A 27214-nucleotide genomic window follows, 5' to 3' on the forward strand; every position below is an offset into this window, starting at 1 on the left:
TTTGGCTTTTATAGCATCCTTCCTGCTCCTCTTTCCCCGGGGGTGAGGGCGTGGGCATGAATTCATGGCAGCTCAGTGCCCTCTGCACAGACAGTCCTCATTTCTGCATCTCCAAAGTTGGCATCGTGGCTTTATTTTGTGCGCTGTGAGGGTGAAGGCAATCTTCAACTCTCTTCTTTCCCTGACATGTTCCGGAATAAAGGGGTGTGGGCAGTGGGTTGGACAGCAATGCACAGGGCCAGGTGTGGGATGTGTGCTTGGGGAAGGAGTCCTAAGGGCTGCTGCCTGTGTGTGTCCCATTCAAAAGGAAAAGGCTCAGGAAAGGGAGCTGCTAGCAGGACAAGAGCAATGGTGAAGCCAAATCCCTGCAAGTTTGGTGGGACCCAGACTCAGGCAAAAGGAGGGGAGGACTGGCCCTTTCAGAAGGGTGGCAGGGGGGTGGTTCCCCAACCCCGGGAAGGCAAAACTGCTTTAGAGAAGTAGTGGAACATTCTTAATGCAAACCATGCTCTTCCCTCCTCAAAGTGGGTTCCCTCTGCTTCATGAGCCCTTATTCTCTCCCAAGGCAGAAGAGGAAACCCAAAACAAGGAGTAGAAGTTATGGACCAGGCCGTTTGAAACTGCATGTGTTCTCTGGGGACTATTTCACACAATGGGATTTTTCGGTTCTGCAGCGCTGCTCCTGGTGACCCCCTCCCACGACTGGAGTGTCCAGGAAGGCTGACAGGAGACTGTGCAGCTCATTAGAGATAGTGTAGCGGTAAAGGGGGGGAGGGCTGACCTCAGGCTCCTACTGGCGGAGGTAAACAGGGACAGGGTTACAGGAACTTGCCGGAACTGCATCCCATCTTGACCTGGCTGGCTGGGCCGGGGGTGAGGGGCAAGAGCTCTAGGTCCGCTGGAAGTCCCCCCGCTGACCGCCGGTCTTGCTCAGGAGCTTGATCTCCCCCAACACAATGTCTCTGCTGACACCCTTGCACATGTCGTACACGGTGAGGGCGGCCACGGCAGCCGCGGTCAGGGCTTCCATCTCCACCCCAGTGGGGCCCCGAGCCCGGCAAGATGCCTGGATCCCCACAGCATGGCGTGTGCTGTCCAGCTCCAGCCGCACGTGGACGTGGCTCAGGGCCACGTGGTGGCAGAGAGGAATCAGCTGGCTGGTCAGCTTGGCCGCCTGGACTCCGGCAAGCTGGGCTACCACCAGGGCGTCACCCTTCTTTAGCTGGTTCTCCCGGACGAGTCTGAAGGCCACGGGCCCCAGCAGGACCACAGCTGAGGCCACAGCCACCCGCTCCGTGTCTGGCTTCCTGCCCACATCTACCATAGCTGCCCGTCCTTCCGTGTCCACATGGGTTAATTGGTCCGAGGGTGGCAGGGGTCCTGAGGGGGTGGCAGGAGCCTGGGACACTGAGCTAAGGCACTTCGGGTTGGCATTTGAGTCTAGGTGGGAACTGCAGTGTCTCTGAGGGCAGCCGGACCCCAGCCGCCACTGGGCAAGGACAGGGGTCCGGAGGAGCCAGCCTCCTTTCCACAAAGTTCCCATCTGGTTGGAGAAACTCACTCTGTGTCTTATACCCTGAATTTGAAAGGGGTCCTGGGAGGAAATGCTTGGAATGGCTGGTGGGGAATCTTGCAGCATCAAAAGTAACTCTGGAAAGCAAGAAGGAAAGAGAAAAAAGACTAAGCCCAAAAGGGGAGTTTTTTTCCCCACCTCTTCTCCCACCCCTTCCCTGCCCACCTCAAGTTCTCACTTCTGCACTGGGGAGAGAGAGGGGTGAAGGGCAAAGAGCACAGCAAGAAGAGAAAAAGCAGGAGGTATGCAGACAGAGGGTCCCAGGATACAGGAGTGCCACCCCTCACGGCAGGTGGTGCTCAGGGCACAGCCCCACCAGCATCTCTGGGCCCGCAGGGGGGGGGGTGGGGGCACTCCTGGGCTCCCCTCCTCACCAACTTCCTTGTCGCCAAAGTTCTCTTCAGAAACACCAACGGTCCGAAGACTGCAGCCCAATCACATGACCTCTCCCTGTCCCTGCATTTTTCTGGAAGCTACAGTGAGGTCTCAGTCTGAACTACCAATCACTACCAAACTCCTCTTCACATCCCCTATGAAGAGTTAATAGTAATTACCGAGTATACAGTGAAGATAGTAAGGGAAATATTGTATCTATTTCAACAATGTCTTTGAAGCCCCCTCAAGGACATCAGAAGTACCCGCAGAGCGACAGGCTGATCCAAATGGTGCCAAGGGCCTTGGGAGTCTTGCAGGCTTTCTTGTTAACCAAAGGGTGGTCCGATGCAGAGCCCCAGCCCAGACCTCCCAAACCTGACTCTGAAATGACAAGATCCCCAAGTGATTCATGTGCACATGAAAGTCAGAGGCCCTGTTCTAGGCAACTCCTAGTTTTATAGAAACCAAACCAGCTTATTACTCTATGTCCTTGAGAGGAATATTATACCTTATGAAGCAAATAACCCTCCCAAATTCCAGCTTCCCAGCTCTGGGCCCCCATCTGGCCAATGTCAGAGGCACAACCTCCCTCCTAGGGCGCCCAGGAAGGCATCCCCACTCCTTGCCATCAAGGTGTGTCAGCATGGATCAAGGCCCAACTGTAGGACTATGATACTGGAAAGGAGGGAAGAAGAGAGATGTTTTCTTCCCAGTGGAGAAGCTTCCTTCCCTTCTTGGGGAGGCTGGTAAGGGAGGTAGTCCTTGGGCTGTCTCTGGCCCACATCAACCTGCCTTCCTCTGGGCACCTGCACTCACTTGGCTCCAATCCCTGGAGAAGAGAATCCCTTCCCCTGGTTTTTCTCACTGCTTTCTCTTGCCTGCTGGTACACTTCGAAGCCCAGACATGGCTATGGCCAAGAGGGGCAAGGTGCCCCCTGATCTAGTTGGGATATCTGGTGGAGGGGTAGCAGCAGCCCTAAAGCTCCACGTGGACCAGCCAGTTTCCCAGAGAACACACAAGGCTTTATGCATGTAAGTTCCCAGGAGTTAAGGAGTTAGGCAGTTGAGATCCTGGCTGCCTCCTCCCTGAAAAGCACGAACATGCTTAGCTGGCCGCCCTAAGCTCTGCCCAGCTCCTGTAATGGCATCTAGGCTGGGAGGTCCCAGAGCCAAGGAAGGGTGTCCATCTTAACCAGGAGTTGCATTTTTAGGGTACAACCACCTTAGTGATAAGACAGAATGATGGTTTCTGTGGTACGTAGAGTGAGGGGGAGCAATGGCCGGGAGGAGAAGACAGGAAAGCTGGAGGGGCGAGAGAAGGTGGAGGATGAGCAGAAGAAACACAAGGAGGCGACCATCAGGATGAAATGCAGGATCTGGGGGGAGCCTTGGAGCAGGGCCCACCCGGCGGGATCCCCCAGGGACAAGGGTGAGCGGTTACGTACAGATGGGTCACCCACCGATGAGGATCATGGGCCGGTTCTTCATCTGGGCAATACTGAACATGCCTGGGGCAAGGGAAAGATGGGGAGGGAGGGGCGGGGAAAGGAGAGTGCACTGAAACCACGGTGGACACAGTGGTATGACAACCCGGGGACATGCACTCACCTAGACGCACCCCCGACAAAAAGCCCCCACTGCACACTGGAAGGTCACTCACGACAGAGCCAGAATGGGTGCCCTTGGGGGACACAGTGGATGCCCAGGACCCCACCCTCCCGACAGAAGGCAATGTGTGGGATGAGAGAGGTGCAGTGCCCCCCTCTTCCCCTCTACCCGCTAAAACAGCCGAGAGAATCCAGGGCACCCTCTCCTGCATAGGCTCTGCTGGGCCCACGCCCCCAGGGAGGAGAACCATTGCCACACCCTGGTCTACAGGCACCATGGGAGGGCCTGGGCGCCAGGACGGGCCAGAGTCCTGCTGGCTTCCTGCCAAGCTTTGCTCTGTCCCCTCCGCCCCTCGGGGCCACTCAGGAGCCAGCCCGGCCTTCCCTGTGCCCACTCCTTACCTGCATGCTGCCGCTTCTTCCTGCCCACAGCGGCTCCGACGATCCTCAGCAGCTCCTCCTCGGAGGCCCCTGCCCGCAGGTGATCCCGTAGAGACACCTCCGAGTTCCCGAAGAGGCAGACCTGGGACGGTCCCCGTGGGGGAGAGGAGAACATTCATCCCTTGGCCCCGAGCCTTGGCCCCCGTCCCTACCATTCCTGTGGGCTGAGCACCAGCACCCAGGCCTCCTGTGGCTGGGCCACACTCAAGGCAGGACTTCCTGGACAGTGAGGGACAGGAGCCAGGCAGTGAAGCCAGAGAGGCCGGAAGGGCAGGAAGCAAACTCAGACATCCCAAAGCCTGTGTTGGATTTACGGTCATGCTCCCCTCAGCTTATAGAGCACACCATCAAAAATTAAACAGCTGCCAACAGAGACAGCACATAAAAATCCAGCTCCATACCTTCTCCTGAGACATTCCACAGAGTATCCTCTTTGGTACCTTGAGAACAGACCCCATCAGCTGAGTCTCGGCAGTCTCCCCAGATGCGGCATGAACGTCCCATTTCACCTGTTCCCCCTTGGTCCCTGCACTCACGGACATTACCCACCTGCCTCTGCACCCTCTCCAGTTTGTGACCTGGACTGATGGCTGAACAGCACAGGCCCGGTGGAGGGGGCATCCTGAGGCCATTCAAACTCCACCCATCCCGGCTTCTGAGAGAGGCTGGCTGCTCTGGGGGCTCAGGGCTGGATGAGATGGTCCCAGCACGTGAGATACCCACCCTTCTCCCACAAAACTTTATAAAGCACCTACTACGTGCCAGCCTGTAGAAGGCACTGTGGACACAGAGGACAGAGGGCTGTCTGAGAACCCTCTGAGGGCAGAGAGCTCTAGAGGAGTCACAGAATCTAAGTGGAAGGTACACCTACTTCACACTACTGGCCATTCCCCATCCCTCGCTCCCCCACAGGCCCACAGGGCCCACCCTCTGCTCCCAGGGGCTCCACCTTCTGAGAGCCCCTCTAGCTGGCTCCTGCCTCAGTTGGCTGGTGGGAGATTGGAGAGTAAGGGGAAAGAAAGATCGGCCATTTCTGCCCTGCTTCTTCCAGGCTCTGCCATCTGAGGGGGTGACTGCTCCCCCCACAGCTGCAGCTCCAAGCAGGTGTCCGCTCCGCCGGGCTACAGTTCTCTGGGCACCCCGGGGACGCTGCTTCCTCCCCTTCCCCAGGGTCTCGGTATCCCTCTAAGTCCCCTTCACCCCACACTAGAGATAGCCTCTCTTCAGAGCCCCACCTTCCATGTCCTGCAGGAGCCCTGACTAGACTGATGCCACCCATATTTCATGGCAATTCCACATCTCCGGCCCAGAAAGATCGCCGGCTTTTGAACAAGAGCAGGATGGTCCCTTCTGGATGTCCAGCTTATGCCTCTGATCTCCTATCTCCCTCCTCCCCAATGCTAAACAGCTCCCAAAGCCGACTGGTTCCCCCTGGACGCCTTCTCGGGGCCCCCACATGCCTTTCCAATCTCCTTCATTCCTCCTTCCTAACCTTATTACCTCATACTCTTACCTGCACGGAATACTGTTAAAGGGCCAGCTGACTAGTCTTCCTGTTTCCAAATTCAACCAGTGGGTTATTCTTCCTCAAACATGAACAGGAGTCATGTCTCCCCTTGTGCAGAAACCGCACAGCACCCTACTGTCCACAGTACACACGCTGTACCTTTTACCTGGGCATTCAGGCCCCTGACCACATGGTCCCCCTGTGTCTGGCATTAATCTGCCCCAGCCACGTTAGTATGAACTCCAGACAAGTGTCACCCTCCCTCCTCCACCCTTCAAGTTCACTAGGGTCCACAATGTGCTCCCTCAAGGCCCACCACCCTCACAGGCTGTCTGGCCATGCATCTGACACAGAACAACACATGGCCACACATCAGCTCTCTGTTCGGTCTTATCCGTGAGACTTCACCTCTAAAGGGAGTGGGTATGTCAGCGCCTCACAGTCATTCCCCACAGGGCTGACCAGGTATGAGTAATGGACGCTGCTTTCAGAGCTGAGCCACTGGCCTGGAAAGGGGCCCATCCGGTGGGGGCTGGGGCCCAGTGCGCGCTGACCCTTCACCTCTCCCCTGCCCATCCTGGTAACACCGAGTCCCGGCAAGTGGCTCCCATCCACCAAAGCTACTTCAGGGGCCCCAGGAAGGAAGGCCATGAACCCCACTTTCACCTTCTGCCCCCACGCTCCCCCCACAACAGACCCTATTTTGCCAACCACGCCAGGTGTCCCCCTAGTCTCCCCCCCCCCGAACTGGGGGCACACGTGGGAAGAGAGATTCACAACACGGAAGTGGCAAGGGGGCCCTTGCAGGGAAGGGACGCTTACCTTGAGGTTCCCGTCCGCCGTGATTCGCAGTCGGTTACAGGTGCCGCAGAAATGCTCAGACATGGACGTAATAAAGCTGAGCTGGCCTCGGAAGCCAGGGATTTTAAAGGTCTGGGGGGGGGGGGGCCGGAAAAGAAGGGCAGCAGAGGGGATGGTGCTGCATGGGCCACCGAGGGCACTGGAGCCCCCACCCCACAGCCCTCTCAGGAGGACCCCCGGCCCCCAGCCACCAGAAGACTGACACGACGCATGACCTACAAGCTCTCTGCCTGCACCTGGCCTGCCCGACAGCAAACCTGCTATGGACTCGGAGGCCTGCGGGCCCTATGGCCAGAGCACCTGTCCACCGCTCACTGAAGCGCGGCCTAGGACGAGGTACAAACAGTCGCCCCATGCCCAGCCTGCTGCTCTGCCCGTGAGCAGGGAGGCAGCTGTGAAGGCACCACCCTGGCTCACTGCGTTCTAACCTCAGTGCCCACTCTCCCACGCTCCTCCTCCCAGCTCGGCCCCACCCACCCGCCCCCAACCTTGGCTGTACTGGATTCCTCCTCAGGCAGCTTCTCCAGCTCTGGCCACCGCTGCCGGAGGGTGTCCAGCATCTCCTTGTAGCTCACCAGCTTCTTGAAATTCCACCTGTTACCTGTATCGGGGTTGGAAGCCACTGCGTCAGAGTTGCAGGGGCCTGGGGTCTTCAGGTCCATTCTCCCACAGAACCCAGGAATCAGTTCCATCCCTTGGATGGGAGGTCAGGAGGCCTGGCCTAACACAGGTGGGTCAAACCGCACCAATGCTCGACTTGGAGGTGCCTCTGATTCCCCATCATAGCCCTAGCCCTGGCGCCTGCCCAGGCCCCTCCCCATCATCCTTGGAGAAATTCCTACACACACAGCAGCTCCCGGGGTCAGCAGCACCCACAGGGTCAGCCAGACCTTGTCCACCCCACTCAACCCTTCCCAGGATCCTCAGCATCCCCACACCATGCTCTCAGCATGGTGCTGAACCAGCTCTGCCTCTAGGCCCAAACTTCTCTTCCCTCCCTGTCTCAGGTCACTGACCATCAAAGGGCATGTACTCTATGAAGCGCACGTCCAGAGGGAGGCCCTCAGTCAAGGCCACGAAGTCCAGGAGCTCGTCCTCGTTCAGACCTCGCATCACCACACAGTTTACCTGGCCAGGGACAAGAGGACCACAAGGGCTGATCTCCCTGCATTCTTTTTCAGCAATGACCTTTGGGGGGTCTGGCGCCTGCCTAGGCTCTTCACTGGAGGGCCCATTCCTGATCTCTCTCCCCGTTCTTAAGTTGGGGATTCCAACGGGATCACTGGTTTTCTCCCCTCCCTTGTAGGGGGGTCAGGGGCACACTGGATGCAGGGGGCAAGGAAGGGTGGGGGTACAGTACAGTTAGCTGCACTGGCCAGGGCAGGGGGCTGCCATGGGCCCAGACACTGTCAGCGAATGGCCTAGCCAGGGTAGAGGGGCAGAAGTCAGAGGTCAAAAGCAGTAGCATGTGCTCACCTTCACAGGGCTATAGCCCAGCTCGATGGCCTTGTAGATGCCCTCCATGACCTTGTGGAAGCCTACAAGGAGGGAGAGATAGGTCTGGAAACTTTTTCCCTCTCCCCTGTCTCCCTTACACCCAGAGGGAAACACCAGAGCAATAGAGAGCCTCAGGGACCACCAAGTCCAGGGACCAGATAGTAAATATTTTAGGCTTTGTAGGCTAAGAGGTGAAAATGAGGACATTATTAAGTATATCCTGTAAAGACTGTATTGACTAATTTCAGAATCTGATAATTGAGTACATTTTTTTTAATAACACAGCTCTACAAATAGAATAGAATACAGCTCTTTTTGCTGGGATAATATTTTGCTTAACCGAGGGTTCATAGTTAAAGTTTCCTATCATTACGTTGATTATAAATACTATCTGTAAAATTCATTCTTGGCTCCCAGGCTATAGAACAAAAAACAAAAAACAAACAAAAAAATAAGCAGGGGGCTGCATTTGGCTGCTGGACTGTAGTGTGCCAACCCTGACCTAGATGACCCCTCTCATTGTTCAGATGGGGAAACCGGGGCCCTAAGGAGAGGCAGTCCCCAGCTGGAGGCCTCGTGCCGTGGGCCTTAGAATGCAGGTTTCTAGACTCAGTCCAGTCACTCCCTCTGTCCACGCTCACCATGCACTTACTATGTGCAGTGCCAGTGAGCGATTAGAACACATGTGGTTCTCCCATCTCTGTGGTTAACCCATAGTACCTGTGATCCCAGGTCGGCTTCCCCTCACTGTCCGGCTCACTCTCCCCTCACTCGTACGCCCAAACACTTGAGCGCCTCCCATGCGCTGGCCCACACCCACCCCGCACAGCCTGGTGGTTGTGGTGATTCACAGCTAGGCCAGCATCCTGGGAGAGGGTGACCACATGATGGCCTCCATGGTTTCCCTGCGGCATTGTTAGATTGCCCAGTGAGGGAGGGAAAAGGGAGGAAAGTGCGGCTTTCATAGAAAATGCTGTTATGATAATCTAGAAGTTTCTTCCTTTCTAAATCACTCTACCTCCAAAAGGAGGTGGTGGACACAAGAGTATAAACAGGAAGGCAGATCTGACGTCAAGATCTACTGTCTCCAATCCTCGTTCCAGGAAATGAGACAAGGAGGCAGGGGAGATGTGGATGTCAGGCAGGGAGGTGAAACCCACAATACAGTTTCCACTTTCCCGCCTCAGAGCCCTTGCAGGTTCCCGACTGACATTTCCTTTCCAAGTAAGCTCCTTTGATCCGACTCTTCTCCCCACTCCCCATTACTCAAGGCCCATGCCTCCCCCATGGAGCCCTCTAGGTCTTCCCTGGTAGGAGTTCTCTCTCCTTCTCTGTAGCACTTTATCGACACTACAAGACAGACAAAGATGGTCTAATGGCATCACACATTTGGCCTGTAAGGCAGAGCAATGTCGGGTGTGTCTTTCCCCACAGCACCTGGAACGGTTCTTTACAGAGGGCAAGGAATCCATGAGCTCGTCCTCAGCACATGGTTGGTATAAACAGGGAGTTACCACATGGAGCAGGGGAAACAGTGGGGCTGCAAGCTAGAAGCTGTTTCCAGAGAAGGGGAAGGATTGCTGAGTCTCTGATCCTGCAGAGAAGTCTCAGTTATGGACCACCCTCCCCAAATCAAAGGGTATCTGATCCTGGATGCTTCCTACCCCAAACTGAAGCCCATGGCCCGAGACACATCGGGGGCTGGTCTAATGAGACCTAGTGCTCAGGGCTGCTCTACCTCCCCGCCTGTGCCCTCCCTGATGAAGCCTGGTAGGGGAGGCCATGGCAGTGTTGATCTTGACCCTGGTACCCCAAAGCAGCTGCTTCCACCCTGGGCTACCCCACATTTCCTCAGAGTTCATTATAGAGTAACCAACTTGTCCCATCTGCCAGGGACTACCTTGGTTTTAAGATGCAAAGGCCTGCACACTAGCAACCCTCTCATTCATGGGGACACTGGGGGAAGGGCAGAAGGAGATTGGTCACCACAGGTCTTAGCATTTGATCCCCCAAATCTCCCAAGGGTGTGGTGATAGAGACAGAAGACATTTGGTGAAGGTGAGGGGTGAGGAATAAATGCCCATGTTTATCTGAGGCTCAGACACCAAAAGGGAGCAACCAGGCCCCTTGCCAGGGCTCCACCACTATGTGGGCCCTTGGAGGGCTACCCTCCACTGCAAACCACACTGGCTCACCTTTCCTGCGAACAATGAACTCAAATTTGGCTGGCACCAGCGTATCCAGGCTGATGTTGATGGCACTGAGACCAGCTTTCTGAAGCTGAGGGAGCAGCCGGGCTAGGTTGATGCCATTGGTGGTGATGCCAATGGTCCTCAGCCCTTCCAGCTGGTGGAGCTGAGCTGTAGAGAGAACAGGAGGGGACAGTCAGTCTGTTTATTCCTGGTGAGGCCAGGAGAAGGGCTGGAAGAAGAAACTCCAAGTTCAAATAAGATGGATGGAAAAGGGGTTCTCAGCACTCCTCTATTAACTGGGCTTAGCTTAATAAAAAACAGAAAAATAAAAACTCTGATAAAAATAACCAAATGATTGGGGCGCCTGGGTGGCGCAGTCGTTAAGCATCTGCCTTCAGCTCAGGGCATGATCCCGGTGTTCTGGGATCGAGCCCCACATCAGGCTCCTCCACTGGGAGCCTGCTTCTTCCTGCTTGTGTTCCCTCTCTCACTGGCTGTCTCTCTCTGTCAAATAAATAAATAAAATCTTAAAAAAAAAATAACCAAAAGAATAAACACTGAGTGCTCACTCTGCCAGAGGCCCTGCCAAAGGCTTTGCATGCCTTAGCTCACTGAAGCCTCACAACAAGGATTATCCCCATTTACTACACAAGGCAAGAGAGACTTGGAGAGAGGAAGAAAATTGCTTTAAAGTCACACAACTAGTAAGAACAGCTTAGATTCAAATCCCTGCGTACTTGACTCCAAGACTATGCTCTCAGTTAACCAACTCACAGGTGCTCATTCTCTGCGCAGGAGAAACAAAGAAGAGTTTGGAATTTTTGCTAAACCGCCTCCTCCATTCTACCCCAAGTCCCTAGACATAACAGAAGGATGAAAAAAAAGAGTCCACAATAGCATCAGAAAGCAAGACAGAATGCCTTCAATGGCCCAGACAAGTGGCGAAATCCTGAAAGATAGAAAGCAGATGGGCTCATGTGGATTGAAGAAACCATAGCCCAAAGCACATACAGAAGGTTCTGTACAAAGTAGGAGGGGGACTAGTGTGCCCCAAACTTACCAGTCACCTACGTAGGGTGTAGGAAGGACCCTGGGCATGTCAAGGAGATTACCAGTCTGGGGAACTGTATTTGCCTGAGCTGGGTAAGTTGGTCTCCCTCCATCCCTGCATGCAGGGGGAAGGCTGAGCTTCTACCCCAAGGCTAGAGTACTTAAGCTAGCTGGAGGGGGTGGGGGAAACCAGCATGAACAGAAACAGCACCGGCAGCCAGGCCAACAGAAGCCTTGGGCACTGACGTGAGTATAGAGCCAAGAGTCAGCACACATTTAAGGAGAATGTTGCAAAAGAAAGATAAATTCCACAAACAGAATTAAAGAGGAAGGAAAAGTGACAGAGATAACTAGAGGATTCTTTTAAAAATCAGTTAGTGCCCATGACCGTAATTTATTGAACAGTACATCTGAAATGAATGATGTGCTATCAGTTGGCTCATTGAATTAAAAAAAAATCAGGGTTAAATGAATATAGATGCAAAATTCTCAACAACATACTAGCAAATCATATTCAACAACATACTAAAAGGATCACACATTATGATCAAATGGAATTTATTCCAGGGATGCAAGGATGGTTCAACATTCACAAAATCAATGTGACATATGTCACATAAACAAAAGGAAGGATAAAAATCAGACGACCATCTCAAAAGATGCAGAAAAACACATGACAAAAATCTGACATCCTTTCATGATGAAAACTCTAAAAAAAATTTTTTTTTAAAGTGGGTGTAGAAGGAACATTCCTTAACATAATAGAAGCCATATATGACAAACCTACAACTAACATCTTAGTCAATGGTGAAAAGCTGAAAGCTCTTCCTCTAAGATCAGGAACGAGACAAGGATATCTGTTCCTGCCACTTTTATTCAACATAGCATTGGAGGTCTTAGCTAGACCTTAGTGGGGGAAAAAGAGATACAAGGCATCAGACTGGAAGGGAAGTATACAGAGAAAACCCTAAAGAAGTACCAAAAAAACGTTAGAACTAATAAACGAATTTAGAATAGTTACAGGATACAAAAATCAATATACAGAAATTTGTTGCATTTCTATATAGTAATACCAACTTATCAGAAAGAGAAATAAAGAAAACAATCCCATTTATAATTGTATCCAAAAGAATAAAATACCTAGAAATTAATTTAACCAAGGAGGTGAAAGACCTCTACACTGAAAACTCTAAGACATTAATGAAAGAAATTGAAGAAGACACAAATAAATGGAAAGATATTCTGTGCTCATGAACTGGAAGAATTAATATCATTAAAATGTTCATACTACCCAAAGCAATCTACAGAATCAATGCAACCTCCACCAAAATTCTGGCATTTTTCACAGAAATAAAACAAACCCAAAATATGTATAGAACCACAAAAAACTCTAAGTAGGCAAAGCCATCTTGAAAAAAAGAACAAAGTTGAAGGCATCATACCCCTTGATTTCAAACTGTATTATAAAGCTATAGTAATCAAAACAGTATGGTATTGGATAAAAACAGACACATAGCTCGATGGAACTGAATACAGAGCCCTTGCGTAAATCCATGCATATATAGCTAATGAATTTATGACAAAGGAGCCAAGAATATGCAATGGGGAAAGGAGAATCTTTCCAGTACATGGTGTTGGGAAAACTGGACAGCCACATGCAGAATTGAAACTGGACCACTACCTTACACCATGCGCAAAAATTAACTCAAAATATGATCTGAAACTGTAAAACTCCAAGAAGAAAACACGGTGGTAAGCTCCTTGACATCAGTGTTGGTGATGATTTTTTGGAGTTGACACCAAAAGCAAAGGCAACAAAGGCAAAAATAAACAAGTAGAAAAACATCAAACTAAAAAGCTTCCGTTTACAAAGGAAACCATCAACAAAACAAAAAGGCAACCTACTGTATGAAGGGAGATACTTGTAGATCATATATCTGGTAAGGGGTTAATACCCAAAATACATAAGGAACTCATACAACTTGACAACAAAAACCCAACAATCTAATTTACAATAGGCAGAGGATCTGAACATTTTTTCTAAAAGAGATATACATGATGGCCAACAGGTATATGAAAAAATGCTCAAAATCACTCATCATCAGGCAAATGCAAATTGAAACCACAATGAGAAATCACCTCACACCTCTTAGGGATGGCTATAATCAAAAAGACAAGAAATAACAAGTGTTGGTAAGGACATGGAGAAAAGAGAACCCTTGTACAATGTTGGTGGAAATGTAAACTGATGCAGCCACTATGGAAAACAGTACAGAGTTTCCTCAAAAACTTAAAATCAGAACTACCATATGATCCAACAATTCTACTTCCAGGTATTTATCTGGGAAAAAAAAAAACCCACAACAAAAACACTAACTCGAAAAGATATATGCACCCCCATTGTTCACTGCATTATTTACAAAAACTAAGACATGGAAACAACCTAAATGTCCACTGATGACGAATGGATAAAAAATAATGTGGTATATATATATATATATATACACACAGTAGGATGTTATTTCACCATAAAAAAGGAAGACTTGCCATCTGTAACAACATGGATGGACCTTGAAGGCATATGCTAAATGGAATAATTCAGACAAAGACAAATACCATGTGAGCTCACTTATATGGGGAATCTAAAACCAAAGAAAATGGAATTCACAGATAAAGAGAACAGAATGGTGGTTGCCAGAGGTGAGGAATAGGGGGTGAGTGAAATGGGTAAAGGGGGTCAAAAGGCACACTCATCATTTATAAAATAAATAAGTCACGGGAATGTAATGTACACCATGGTGACTATAGTTAATAATACTGTATTGTATATTTGAAAGGTGCTAAGACAGTAGATCTTAAAGGTTCTCATAATAAGGAAAATAATTATAATTATGTGTAGTGATAGATATTAACCAGATTTGTCGTGTTCATTTTGCAATATATACAAATATTGAATCACTGTGTTGTACACCCGAAATTAACAATGTTATATGTGAATTACAGGTCACAAAAATCAAAGTTAAGATCCTCAGGAGAATAACTATTGCATCCTGGAAACAAGAAAAGAATTAGAACTCTTGAAAATAAAAGTATATATCTCAAAAAAATAATAATAAAGGTATAGTTATAGAAAGAAAAAAAAAATTAGGGTGCCTGGGTGGCTCAGTCAGTTGAGCCTCCAACTCTTGATTTCAGCTCAGTCATGATCTGAGGGTCCTGGGATCGAGCCCCAAGTTGGACCCTGTGCTCAGTGGGCTGTCTGCTTGAGATTCTCTCTCTCCCTCTCCCTCTGCCTCCCCCCCCCCCCCCGCTTGTATTCTCTCCCCCTCTCGAATAAATAAATAAATCTTTAAAAAGAAAAAAAAAACAGGTAGAAAAACAGAATGGACACCTGTGAAGAACAAATGAGCAAGCTGGAATTGAGCAAAGGAATTCTCCCATAGTTGTATACAATAGTAAAATACCAACGGAATGGAACTAAAACAAAACAAAAAACCAAAGAGCTTTTATTTAGATGTAGAAAAAAGATACTGTGTAAAAATGTCCACGGTAGTTATCTTCAATAAGGAAGATTACAGGTGATTTTTATATTCACTTATCTAAAGGTAAAATTTATTTCAAACTACTTGAATGCATGAATCTTGGTGAACAAGCAGCTTAGCTCTACATGGAGTGCAGAAACCAGAAGTAAAGTGCCCAAGACAAGCTGGCTTGAGAAAAAGACAACAAAGTTAACATCCAGTTTAGGCAGGGGTGTGTGGAAATGCACGCGCTCATGATGAAATACTATAATTATATAACTTTTCTGAAGATAAGTTCTATAACTGGAGAGTAGCGTGTGGAACCTTATAAAGCCTGTGACCTGAAATTTCACTTCTGAGAATTTAACCGAAGGAGATAATTAAGGACGTGAACAATATTTATCCACAAGAATGTTTATTAGAGAACAATACATAATAAAAGGAAGAGGGAAACCATTCATATAGCCAACAACAGAAAACCGCTTAAATTATGCTTCGTCTGGATGATGGAATATTATATCACCAAAAATGACTGTAAAATCAGGTTAGGGATGTTGGGAAATAGACATGTGGAATTATAGTCCAGGTTGAAAACAGTAGTTAGAAACCAGATGCAAAGCAAAATGACAGGCAGGTCAAACCAAAATGTTGACAGTTGTTGTAATGGGGCAGCAGTGATATTCTTTTTTCTTATTTGAAATAAACATGCACTATTCTTGTAACAAGAAAATAAAAGTTTAAAAATAAGAGTTGTTTTAAAGTGTGAAAATTAATCATGGGAAGCCCCACTACAGTGAAGTTGGGAGGTTTCCGCAGGGGAGCTCTCAAGCTCTACCACTCAGAGTCACTTGCAGACCTAACAGGAAGAGGGACTTGACCTTGCAAATGGATACTTTACTTTGCCAGCTAGAGAAACACCTTCCTTTTCCCCCTGGCAACAGCTCAGCCAATGAGAAGCCACTATACTTCCAACTCCCTGTTGATTCCAATGGACTTTTCGGTTTATAGCAGCCTTCCTGACTTAACCGTTTTCTCCATAAAAATTAGCCTACCTCTCACTTTGTTCTCCAGACTCGCCTCTGGTTTTGCCACAGCTTGTCTGTCCCACATTGCAATTCTCTTTCATCCCCGAGTAAACCCATTTCTGCTGGTAAAATAACTAGCAGTTTTTATTTTTAATGTTAAAAAAAGAGAGAGAAGAGCTTTACTATGGGAAAGTAAAATATGGCAAATTAGCAGTAGTTGGCTCCCTTTAGCAAATCAGCTCTGAAGAAACACAGAATCTAGGAACTTTACAAAATGAAAATCTCAAGGAACACCAAAAGAGAGTGCTTTTGAACGGGGTGTGGGGGAGGGTGTTTGTAGCCTGGGGTTGAACGCAACTGGCAGAGAAAGCAAGCAGGTTAGGGAAAAACAAGGCCATTCAAGCTCGGTTCTTGCCTCACGCACTAATGCCTCAGAACAATCATCGTGTGTCCCTTCACTGAAGAAATCGGTGTCAACCACCCCAGAGCACTGCTGGGGAATCCACTGGAGGTAAACTCAGGGAATCTGCCAGGACCCTTCAGGAAGAGGAGTGGAAGACGACAGCCTTAGGCATTCATTCCTCCATCTACCCCCTCCAAAGCCCCAGAACTGGTGGATTAAAATCAAGGGTAACTGCCTCCTTCCAAATCTGCTTCTCCCTGCGGGGTTGCCATATTACAGAATGGTAGGGGTGCTGTTATCACCATCATCTGAATGAATACTAAGTCCCGGAGTCGGGTAGTCTACCATTCATGCAGTCATTCATGGCAGGGCCAGTTGGTGTGGAGATTACAAACACGAGTGGGTAACTGTGATATTCTCAGTTCTTTAGCCCTGTGGGCCTATCAGAGACTAAGATCTGGCCTTAAATCTTTTTCCATTCAGAAGTGCCATACAGAATAGCGAATATCCTCAGGAGACCAAATTCACCAGCCAAACTAAGGAGACTTTTGAGAAGGACAGCTAGGCTCCCTGAGTTCCACCCCCCCCAAAAAACTATAAAATATATACCAATAGAAGGAAAATGATTAAAATAGAATGATGTAAGAGAAACATAATACAGTAAAAGAAGTAATGAAGGATATTAAACATGTGAAAAAATTTTCATCATAAAAAACAAGGGTAAAGAAATAGTAGGTAAAAGCATAATCATGAAATAAAAAACACAAGAAATAAGATATACAGTAATATGGTGAGCTAGAAGCCAAGATTTAGGGCTCTCCCAGGAAAATATGGAAAAGAGGGGTGCCTGGGTAGCTTGGTGGGTTAAGCATCTGACTCTAGATCCAGTGGATCTCAGGGTCGTGAGACTGAACCCTGAGTCAGGCTCTGTGCTCAACGCGGAGTCTGCTTGATATTCTCTCCCTCTCCCTCTGCCCCTAGCCCTGCTTGCTTGCTCTCTCTCTCCAAAATAAAATAAATAAAATCTTTGAAAAAAAGAAAAGAGGATGAGAATAAGAAATCGCAATATAATTTAAAAACTGTGGAGGCTGTAAGTAGAAGGGACAACATCCAGATAACAGAGGTCCCAGGAAAAAAATTAAGCTGGCAAGGAGGAACTATCTGAAGAAATAGTGGAGAGAATTTCCCCAAATTTAAAACAAATGGCTTAGTACTGAAAGAGCAATTTCACTGAATGTCAACAGGACAAATGAGGAAAAACCTATTCTAGGGATGTTATAGTAAAATTTAAGAAAATCAGATACAAAGAAAACACTCTAATAACTTCCAGAGAGAAAGAATATAGCATCTAGCAAGAGCAAGAACCAGACTTTTCCTAACAGCAATACTGGCTGTCAGGGGACAATGTAGTGACATTCTTAACAGAACAAACAAATGAAACTTGAACCTAAAATTTTATATACATTCAAATAACATTATAAAACTACTACTCTACTAATTTAAAACATTATAAAAACTACTTGCCAGATTTAATTAGATCCACCACCAAAATTAGATTCACCATTAGACACACATCAAACAACTTGTAGAGAGAATACTCAAATAAGATGAGAAACAAATTCAGCAGATGCTGCAGGAATTATGGGACTATGGGATGAGCAAATGCCTTGGTAATTCCTTAAAAAACAAAAAACAAGAAAAACACTTTCTTTCTTTAACTCTTTCTTTCTTGGTTTTTTTGTTTTGTTTTGTTTTAAGAAAAACCAAAGGGAAGGGATCCTGCTCAGACCACCCACAGGGGAAATCTGCTCTTGATTAGGGTGGCCAGGACTGAGGGAGCAGAGTAGTAACTGCTGGGATAGACCAGTGTGAGACCTTGTGGGATCAGTAGGGGAGGATTGGGGAGAGCCAGGTCACTGGGGTTCCAGCTACGGCTGGCACAGGCCACACCCTCCCATCTCCTAGGGACTGTGCATTAGGGGAAAAAGAGAAACAGGCAAACCACAACACAGAGTCAGGAAGCGATGCAAGGATTTTACTAAACTGTATTACACAACTTCCTCAGGCCCCTGTGAGTGTCAGCATCCACTTGGTTTGCTGTTATCTTAAAGAACAGAGAGTGCTTACAAGAGACACAGAGGGGGGCGCCTGGGTGGCTCAGTCGATGAAGCATCCGACTCTTGATTTCAGCTCAAGTCATGATCTCAGGGTCATGGGCTCGAGCTCCACATCAGGCTTCATGCTCAGCGTGGAGTCAGGTTGTCCCTCTCCCTCTATTCTTCCCACTTGCTCTCTCTCTCCCCCAAATACATAAAATCATTAAAAAAATTTTTTTTAAAGAAGGGATGCCTGGGTGGCTCAATTATTTTTTTTTTTTTAAGATTTTATTTATTCATTCAACAGAGAGAGAGACAGCCAGCGAGAGAGGGAACACAAGCAGGGGGAGTGGGAGAGGAAGAAGCAGGCTCATAGCGGAGGAGCCTGATGTGGGGCTCAATCCCGGAACGCCAGGATCATGCCCTGGGCCGAAGGCAGACGCTTAATTGACTGAGCCACCCAGGCGCCCCTCGGGTGGCTCAGTCAATTAAGCATCTGCCTTTAGCTCAGGTCATGATCCTGGAATCCTGGGATCGAGCCCCATGTCAGGCTCCCTGCTCAGCGGGGAGTCTGCTTCTCCCTCTGTCCTTACCCCCAACTCATGCTTGCTCTCTCTCTTTCTCTCAAAAATAAATAAATAAAATCTTTAAAAAAGAGAGAGACACAGATGGGCAGCCTAGTCCTAATAACCTAAAGATAAAATGCTAGAAAATATCAACAGTAAGGGTGGAGCGAGGGGTGACAAAATCAAGGACCTGAGACTGTGCTACAGTTCTTGTCTTGTTAGGAGGGAGGAAGAAGGAGGCTTTTATTTAAAAGCCAAAAGAGAGGAAAAAGAAACATAGAAAAAGTATGACAGATAAAAGATTATAGAAACAAGTCCAAATATTTCAATAGTTACAATACAGTTACCTAGAATCAACTCACTTGTTGAGGGAGAGATTGTCAAATTTGCTAAAAGAAACACAAGTAATAGCTATGGGCTGTTATAATAAACAGATCTAAAGCATAAGAACATAAAAAGGTTTAAAGTAAAAAGGTGAAACCAGATACAATGGTCTTACTAAAGCCAAAAGCAAGCTGATATAACTTTAGTAAAATAAAATACATACAACTTAAAGACCCAAAGTATCATTATAGAGAGAGCTACTACATAGTGAAAAAAGATCCAGTTCATGAAGAAGACATAACAGTTCTAACCACATATGAATCTAATAAAATCACCTCTACCATATATAAAATAAAAAGAAATGGTGACCTCTGGGAGAAATTAACAAATCTACCCACTTGTTTATTACTGGCAGGCCAAACAGGTAGAAAGCCAGCAAATGGAGATAACCAAAGGTTTGAACAATAATAACAAGCTGGATCCAATGAACAAATATAGATGTCTCCATCCAAAAATTAAATAACCATTCTCTGTAAGCCCACAAAGAACATTTATAAAAAATGTCAATACACTAGGTCATAAAGAAAGCCTCAATAAATTTTAAAGAATTATCATACAGATAAGATCTGACTACTACATAATTAAATTATAATTTAATAAAATATACATGAAAAATCCTCATATATTTAGAATTAAAAACAGTACATAAATATGTCATAGACCAAAGAACAAATCAGAATAAAAGTTACTTATAACCAAATGTTATGAAAGCAATAGGCTACACCAGGATGGAAGGCAGAAATAATAAAACAGAATACAAATATACAATAAGATTCCACAAATCCAGAAGTTGGTTTGTTGAAGACTAGCACAACAGACAAACCTCTGGCAAGATCGATCAAGAAACAGAAAAGAGAGAAGGTACAAATAAAACATATTAAGATTAAAAAAAAAAACCTACAAATAAAACAGATTAAAAAATAAGAAAATACTATCAGCAATTTCATATCAATATATTTGAAATCAGAAATAATTACAAATGTCTTAAAAAAAAGAATTACCAAAACTGACTCTAAAAGAAGTCAAAAATTTGACTAGTGCAATAACTATTAAAAGAATTGAAGCATCAGTTAAAAATCTCCCTGCAAAGAATATACCAAGCACAATTTTACAGGTGAGATCAAATTTTCAAAGAAGTGATTATCATGGATTAACACAAACTCCTGCAGACGGAAGTATGAGTGCTATGGTTATATGTTTGTCCCCTGCCCCTCCCCCCAAATTCACATGTTGAATCCTAATGCTCAATGTGATGGTGTTAGAAGGTAGGGCCTTTGGGAGGTGACTAGGTCTTGAGGGTGGAGGGAGTAGTGCTCTGGTAAGAGAGATCCCACAGACCTCCTTCTGCCATGTGACGATACAACGATAAGATAAGAGAGCTTTCACCTGACCATGCTGGCACCTGATCTTGGATTTCCAGCCTCCAGAACTGTGAGAAATAAATGTTTGCTGTTTATAAGCTACCTAATCTATATTTTGTTAGAACAGCCTGAATGGACTAATACGCTACCCAACTCATTCTTTGAAACCTAATATCACAATCATTTAAGGCAGGCATGAGGAAGGCAAATTACATGCCCATTTCACTCATACATATAGATGCAAAAACTTAGAGTATCAACAAACTGAACCTAATAGTAGATGATAAAAGCACAGTTTACCATGACTAGGTTGGGTGTAGTACAGGAGTGATGTAAGAAAAGCCATAATGTCATTTAGAGTAATAGCTTACAGAAAACAAAAATCATAGATCACCCTAACATACATAAAAACGTATATAATTTAAAAAAAAAAAACTTAAACTAGGACGGGAACTTCATTACTTGATTAAAGTTACTTGTGGAGGAAAAAAAAGAAATATCATTCTAAATGGGGAAACATTAGGAGCATTCTCGTACTACTACTACTACTATTCAAAATTATATTTGCGATCTTAGATATTGCAATAGGACAAGAAAAGGAAATTAAAGGCAATAGATAAGGGAAAAAAATTCCCTTAGTTACCGCTGATATGACTGCTGGTATAGAAAACTCCAAAGAATTGAAATAGACATATTTTCTTAACTTTCCTATCAATGCTATTATAAATCAAACACAATTAGAAAATATAATTTTTTTTTTTAAAAAATGACACTATCCATCAGGATCCTAGCATAAAACAGAATTAATCCCAGATGGTTAAAATGAAAACTTTAATGAAAGGACTACTTGCCATGGTATGGACAGAATTAAGGGCTCCAACAATGAATAGTATAGCATTCAGACTAGCAACACTGGGGATTAGTTACCAAGCCTAGGGCCAAAGGCACATGGAGAAGAAATTAAGTCAGGAGTCCAACTAAGTCACCATGGAGGCAAGAAAGCCCTGTGGGAGTTTTAGTCCTGGAGAGAATTCAGCTACTGTCAAAAACCCAGTGCAGAAACCCAAATGCTTCAGAAACCCAACAGGCAAGGAGACCCTAGGGGTCAGCCACCCAGAGCAAAGAGAAGAGCAAAGGAAGGAGATGGCTGTGGGAGGGTGGGGGCATGAACAAAAAAGATGTTAATTCTCCCCAATTTGATATATAGGTTTTATGGCATTAAAATTCCAACAGATACACAAGCAATGAACCCTCTTAAAAAAGAAAATTACAAAAACAATTCCATTTACAATATCAAAAAGAATAAAAGATACAGGAATTAACTTAACCAAGGAAGTGAAAGGTTTCTACAATGACAACTATAAAACATTGCCAAAAGAAATGAAAGTTAAATGGACATGCATCATGGATTGGAAGACTTAATGTTGTTAACATGACAATACTACCTCAAGAAATCTAAGGATTCAATGCAATCTCTAACAAAAGCCAATGACATTTTTTATGGAAATAGGAAAAACCACCCTAAAATTCATATGGAATCCCAAGGAAGTCCAAATAGCCAAAACAATCTTAAAAAAGAAGAACAAAGGGAAGACTCACACATTCCCTGGTTTCAAAACCTATTATGAAGCTACAGTAATCAAAACAGGGTGGTATTGGCCTATACATATACACCAAAGGACTGGAGTCCAGAAATAAACCCCTGAGGATCTGGCCAAATGGTTTTAAGGGTCCCTAAACCATTCAATGGGGGAAGGACAGTGTTTCCAACAAATGGTACTAGGAAAATTGGGTACTTACATGCCAAAGAATGAAGTTGGACCCTTATCAAACATCATGTTCAAAAATCAACTTGAAATGGCTCAAGGACCGAAATGTAAGTCCTAAAACAATAAAACTCTTAAAAGAAATCATAGCATAAAAGCTTTGTGACACTGGATTTGGCCCTGGTTTCTTGGATGTGCCACCAAAGGCAGAGGCAACAAAAAAATAGACAAACTGGACTTCAGGAATATTTAAAAATTTTGTGTGTCAAAAGACACTATTTACAGAGCAGCCGCAGAATGGGAGAAAATATTTCTAAATCATGGATCTGATAAGGGGCTAATATCCGGAATATTAGAGAATTCCTAAAATTCAGCAAAAACAAAACAACCCAATTCAAAAACGGGTAAAGGATTTAAATAGACATTTTTCCAAAGAAGATATATGAATGGCCAATAAGCACATGAAAAGATGGTCAACATCACTAATTATCAGAGAAATGCAAATTGAAATTACAGCGAAATACCACCCTATACCCATTAGGATGGCTACTATCAAAACAAAGAAACAAAACAAAAAACAAAAAGAAGTGTTGGTGAGAATGTGGAGAAAGTAGAACCCTGTGCACTGTTGGTGGGAATGTAAAATGGTACAGCTGCTGTGGAAAACAGTATGGGTGTTCCCCAAAATTAAAAATAGATTTACCATATGACCCAGCAATTCCACTTCCACAATCTCTTTGAAAGCAGAGTTTCAAAGAAATATTTCTACATCCATGTTAATGGATAGCAGCATTATAGATGAACCTTGAGGGCATTATGCTAAATGAAATAAGCCAGACACAAAAAGACAAATACTGCATGATTCCACCACACAAAATTCTTAGGGTAGCCCAAGTCATAAAGACAAAGCATGACGGTGTTTGACAGGGGCTGGGGAGAGTGGAGAATGGGGAGTTATTTTTTAAGGGGTACAGAGTTTCAGATTTGCAAGATAAAAAATAATGGGTAGGGATGGTGGGGAGAGTGCACAACAGCATGAATGTACTTAATACCACTGAACTGTTTACTTAAAAATGGTTAAGACAGGGGTGCCTGAGTGGCTCAGTCGGTTAAGTGTCTGACTCTTGATTTCGGCTCATGTCACGATCTCAGGGTCATGAGATTGAACCCTGCATGGGGCTCCACGCTGGATGTGGAGTCTGCTTAAGGTTCTCTCCCCCTCTCCCTTTGCCCCACCCTGCCTGTCCATGTGCGCACGTGCACGGGCGTGCTCTTGCTCCCTCTAAAAAAAGAAAAAAAATGGTTAATATGGTAAATTTCATGTTATGCATATTTTAACACAATAAAAAAAAGAAAAGAAAGAAAAAAAGAATCCAAGCTGAATTTTCCACGGAACTTGCTAGGCTGATTCTAAACTGTCACGGACAAGGCACTGCTAAGAATAAAAAACCTGCTCAACCCGAGAGTGGCCTGTGAAGCTGCAGTGATTTCAGGCTGCATGACACTGGCACTGACACAGACAAGCTAGCCGACACCATGGCCCCCAACACACAAATGCACACAGGGCAGATTTATCGAGGAAGCAGAGGCTTCAATAAGAAGGAACTAGAGAAAATGACTATCACATGGAGGAAAAAAATGAAATTAGAACCCCAAAAACCAGCCACAGATGAACTAAGGACTTAAATATGCAAAAGGCAAAATTGTAACTGTTTTAGTGGAAACAGAGGGAGCTGTTCTGACCTTGGGTGAGGTGTTTCCCTAAAAAGACATAAAAAGCACCAACCATAAAGGACAAAACTGATCCACTGAAGAACCACTGCTGATCAAAAGAATTATAATACAAAATGTTGCTTATTTTTTCAAACTGGGAAGAGACATTGCAACATAAGTACAGAACTTTAACAGGGGTGCCTGGGTGGCTCAGTCGTTAAGCGTCTGTCTTCGGCTTGGGGCGTGATCTCAGAGTCCTGGGATCAAGCCCCACATTGGGGTCCTCCGCTGGGAGCCTGCTTCTTCCTCTCCCACTCCCCCTGCTTGTGTTCCCTCTCTCGCTGGCTGTCTCTCTCTCTCTCTGTCAAGTACATAAATAAAAATCTTTAAAAAAAAAAAAAAAAGAAGAACTTTACCCAACCAATATGAAAGAATAAAAACAGAAAGAAGAGAAACAAGGGCAGAAGACACGAGGTGGTATTACACAGGAAAAAGGATATTTGGGGCTGATAAACATGTTGAGAGATGCTTGACCTCATTCTTCAACAGAGAAATACAAATTAAGACCAAATAAAATACCATTCTATCCTCGTTCAACTGGCAAAAATCTGGAACGGGACTACCAAGCTCTGAGGAGGACGTGGGTCAGAGGAAGCTGGAACAAACGCTTTGTAAGATAATGTTTCCAAAGTTAAACATTCACCATTCTACCAGGCAACGATTCCACTCCTACAGGAAGTGCACTCCAGGACACACAAATGAGAATAAAAATGTTCTAAACAGTGCTACTTGAAACGTCAAAACACTGGAAACAGCCCAAACGCTCACTAGCAGGATAAAGGGGGCTACATTCACATTAACGGAACAGCAGAGAAAAGGAACGAAATGCAACTCGGGAGGATGCGTACCAAGTTCAGTTGCATCGAAAGAGGAAGCCCTGAAAGACACATGGCACGATCCTCATTAAGTTCAAAAATACTGTCTCTCATTTTTTAAAATGAGATATGGAATGATAAATACAAAAATCCCAAAACTTCACTGGCCGACATGACAGCCGTTGGCCACATGTGGCAATTTCAATTAATTAAGATGTACTGAAGTTACACCAATTCAGTTACGGTTCAGTTCCTCTGTCAGGCCACAAGTGCCCAAGGCCACACGTGCGTACTAGCAACGGCGTCACACAGCACCCATAGCGAACACTGCCAACAGCCAGAGAGTTCTGGTGGGCAGTCCTGCTCCAGACAGCTCTGCTGAAAAAGAAGGGGTAGAGGAACTCGTCCACGCACAAGCCAGGTGGGAGAAGCGCTGGTGAGTCTGGGTTGGCGCAGGGGGATCACAGTAATCGCAGATGGGGAGCCAGGGCGGGCCGGGCGGTCTTCCCCTGGAGAGTTCTGCAGCACCAGGCCCAAGACTGACAGTGCTTCGGGCAGGGGATCCAAAGTGATCGGGACAGCAGGCTCTGACAAACCTATAATCCTTTCGCTCTGCACCCCTGGGTAGGGTCCCTCGCTACTCCCACCTGGGAGAGTGGGGACAAGTGTTGGTGAACATCCCAGCTCTGGGCATTATTTATTCCCTCCCCTCCCCTCAGCCCTGCTTCCCCACCAGCACCCACCTGCCCTGCCGTTCAGGGCAGCTTTGCTCTGAGGAAGTCCCTCTGGGGAACACCAAAGAAGCTAGGCTGAGAGATGTCAGAGTGTTAGCAAGCACAGTGCCACAGCAATCCATGGCCTAGCAGCTGTCATCTTTTGCAGCACTGGGGGCAGGGGCGGGGGAGGGCTGTCTTTCCCAGTCAACCGGCACCCTTGGGGGCGGGAGGTAAACCCTCCTCAGCAGGTCACCTGCGGTTGGGGTCGTGTCCTACCTCACACCCATGTGGTGATCAACTCTTAGTAGTCAGCCAGGACCCATACCCTTGGGCCGACACAGCAGGACAGGCCCTTGAAGTGGCCAGTGCACAGATGAGGACACTGAGGCTCAGGGTGGGGAAGGGATCTGCATAAGTCCCCATAGCCGGGCAGCGGCAGAGGGGGAACAGGGCTGCCAACTTCCCTGGTTTCCGTTCCTGCCACTATGCAGGTCAGCGGCTTCTGTAGAAAGGTCTGTGTGTCCTTGTGTCTGTACTCAGTCATCCCTCTGACCAGCAGTGATCCTCACCCCCTCTGCTCTCCCATAGGCCTTGGCATGGAATACAGGGGTTTAAGACGGAACCCACGCCAGAAGGCAGATGGTGTGACACGAACGAGGGGGCTGGGCCTCGCAGTCAGCCAGGCTCAGCGGGCGCATCTCCTTCCTGGAACCCAGGCTGCTTTCAGCTCTGGGGAGCCATCAGGAACACGGGGTCAGCTCCCCTGGACCAGCTCATCCAGCACTGGAATGATGGCAGGATTCCAGGTCATGGGACTAGTGGCAGCTGGAGTCAGCTGGCCACGGGGAAGGAGGGAAGAAAAGGCTGTCAGGGGCACCTCCTCTGGGCTTCCACGGGAGCTGGGCTCCCTTTGCTCAGTCCTTACCAGACACCTGGCTCCGCAAGGGGCTGAGGATCCTCACTGGCAGGGCCTGGAGCTCATTCACCTTTGTGCCCCCAGCACAGTACCAGGCATGTAAGAAGCCTCCAGAGAACAGTCACTGAACCAGCGAATGAGGCAGAGGACGGAGGCCTGGGAGATCCCGCCCAAAGCAGCAGGGGTGGGGGCTCAGAACCAAGAACACAGAGCCTTATTTTCCTCTGATTTCATCATCTATAACTATAGAAGCTAAGGTCTCTCTCTTAGAAGCAAGCCATGGCAAAAGGCCCGCCGGGGTGACCCCTTACAGACCCCTTTGCCATGTGCTGGGTGTTTCCTGCTCATTTCCTACCCAGGTCAACTTTATCTCTGGCTGGAGACTTCGAATGGATTTTAGAAGTTGCGCAGGGGCCCCTGGGTGGCTGTCAGTTAAGCGTCTGCCTTCAGCTTAGGTCCTGATCTGAGGGTGCTGGGATCGAGCCTCCTGTAGGTTCCCCGCTCAGGAGGGAATCTGCTTCTCCCTCTCCCTTGCCACTCCTGCTCATGCTTTCTCTTCCTCGCTCTCTCTCAAATAAATAAGTACGTAAATAAATAAATAAATAAATAAATAGAAATCTTAAAAAAAAAAAGCTGCCCAAAGGTATGCTGCCAGTAAGAGGCACAGCCAACATTCACATGCAGGAATAACCTACTTCAGAGATTGCAACCCACAAGTGTAAGCAAACACCAGCTACGGGTCAGGCATGCACTCACATGCTGGGAACAC

General features: G+C 46.7%; 1 protein-coding gene across 5 annotated transcripts in view; it reads right to left on the reverse strand.

Annotated features, from left to right (window-relative positions):
- Positions 1–100: 100 nt before the first annotated feature.
- Positions 101–27214, reverse strand: part of MOCS1 (molybdenum cofactor synthesis 1) — a 37199-nt gene continuing 10085 nt past the window's right edge. For 3 of the 5 annotated variants that reach the window (XM_026482848.4, XM_044378290.3, XM_026482850.4), the window contains 8 exons: positions 10057–10221; positions 7841–7902; positions 7381–7492; positions 6853–6965; positions 6326–6436; positions 3958–4078; positions 3409–3456; positions 101–1650 (listed from right to left, as the gene is read on the reverse strand). In XM_026482848.4, coding sequence (XP_026338633.2) covers positions 890–1650; positions 3409–3456; positions 3958–4078; positions 6326–6436; positions 6853–6965; positions 7381–7492; positions 7841–7902; positions 10057–10221 — 1493 coding nt within the window. In that variant the 3' untranslated portion in view covers positions 101–889. Of the gene's footprint in view, positions 1651–3393; positions 3457–3957; positions 4079–6325; positions 6437–6852; positions 6966–7380; positions 7493–7840; positions 7903–10056; positions 10222–27214 lie in introns of all 5 variants that reach the window. The other 2 variants (XM_026482851.4, XM_057305090.1) reach the window with 2 other exon arrangements.

This window comes from Ursus arctos, unplaced genomic scaffold, assembly GCF_023065955.2.
Source record: "Ursus arctos isolate Adak ecotype North America unplaced genomic scaffold, UrsArc2.0 scaffold_31, whole genome shotgun sequence".
NCBI classification, from domain to species: domain Eukaryota; kingdom Metazoa; phylum Chordata; class Mammalia; order Carnivora; family Ursidae; genus Ursus; species Ursus arctos.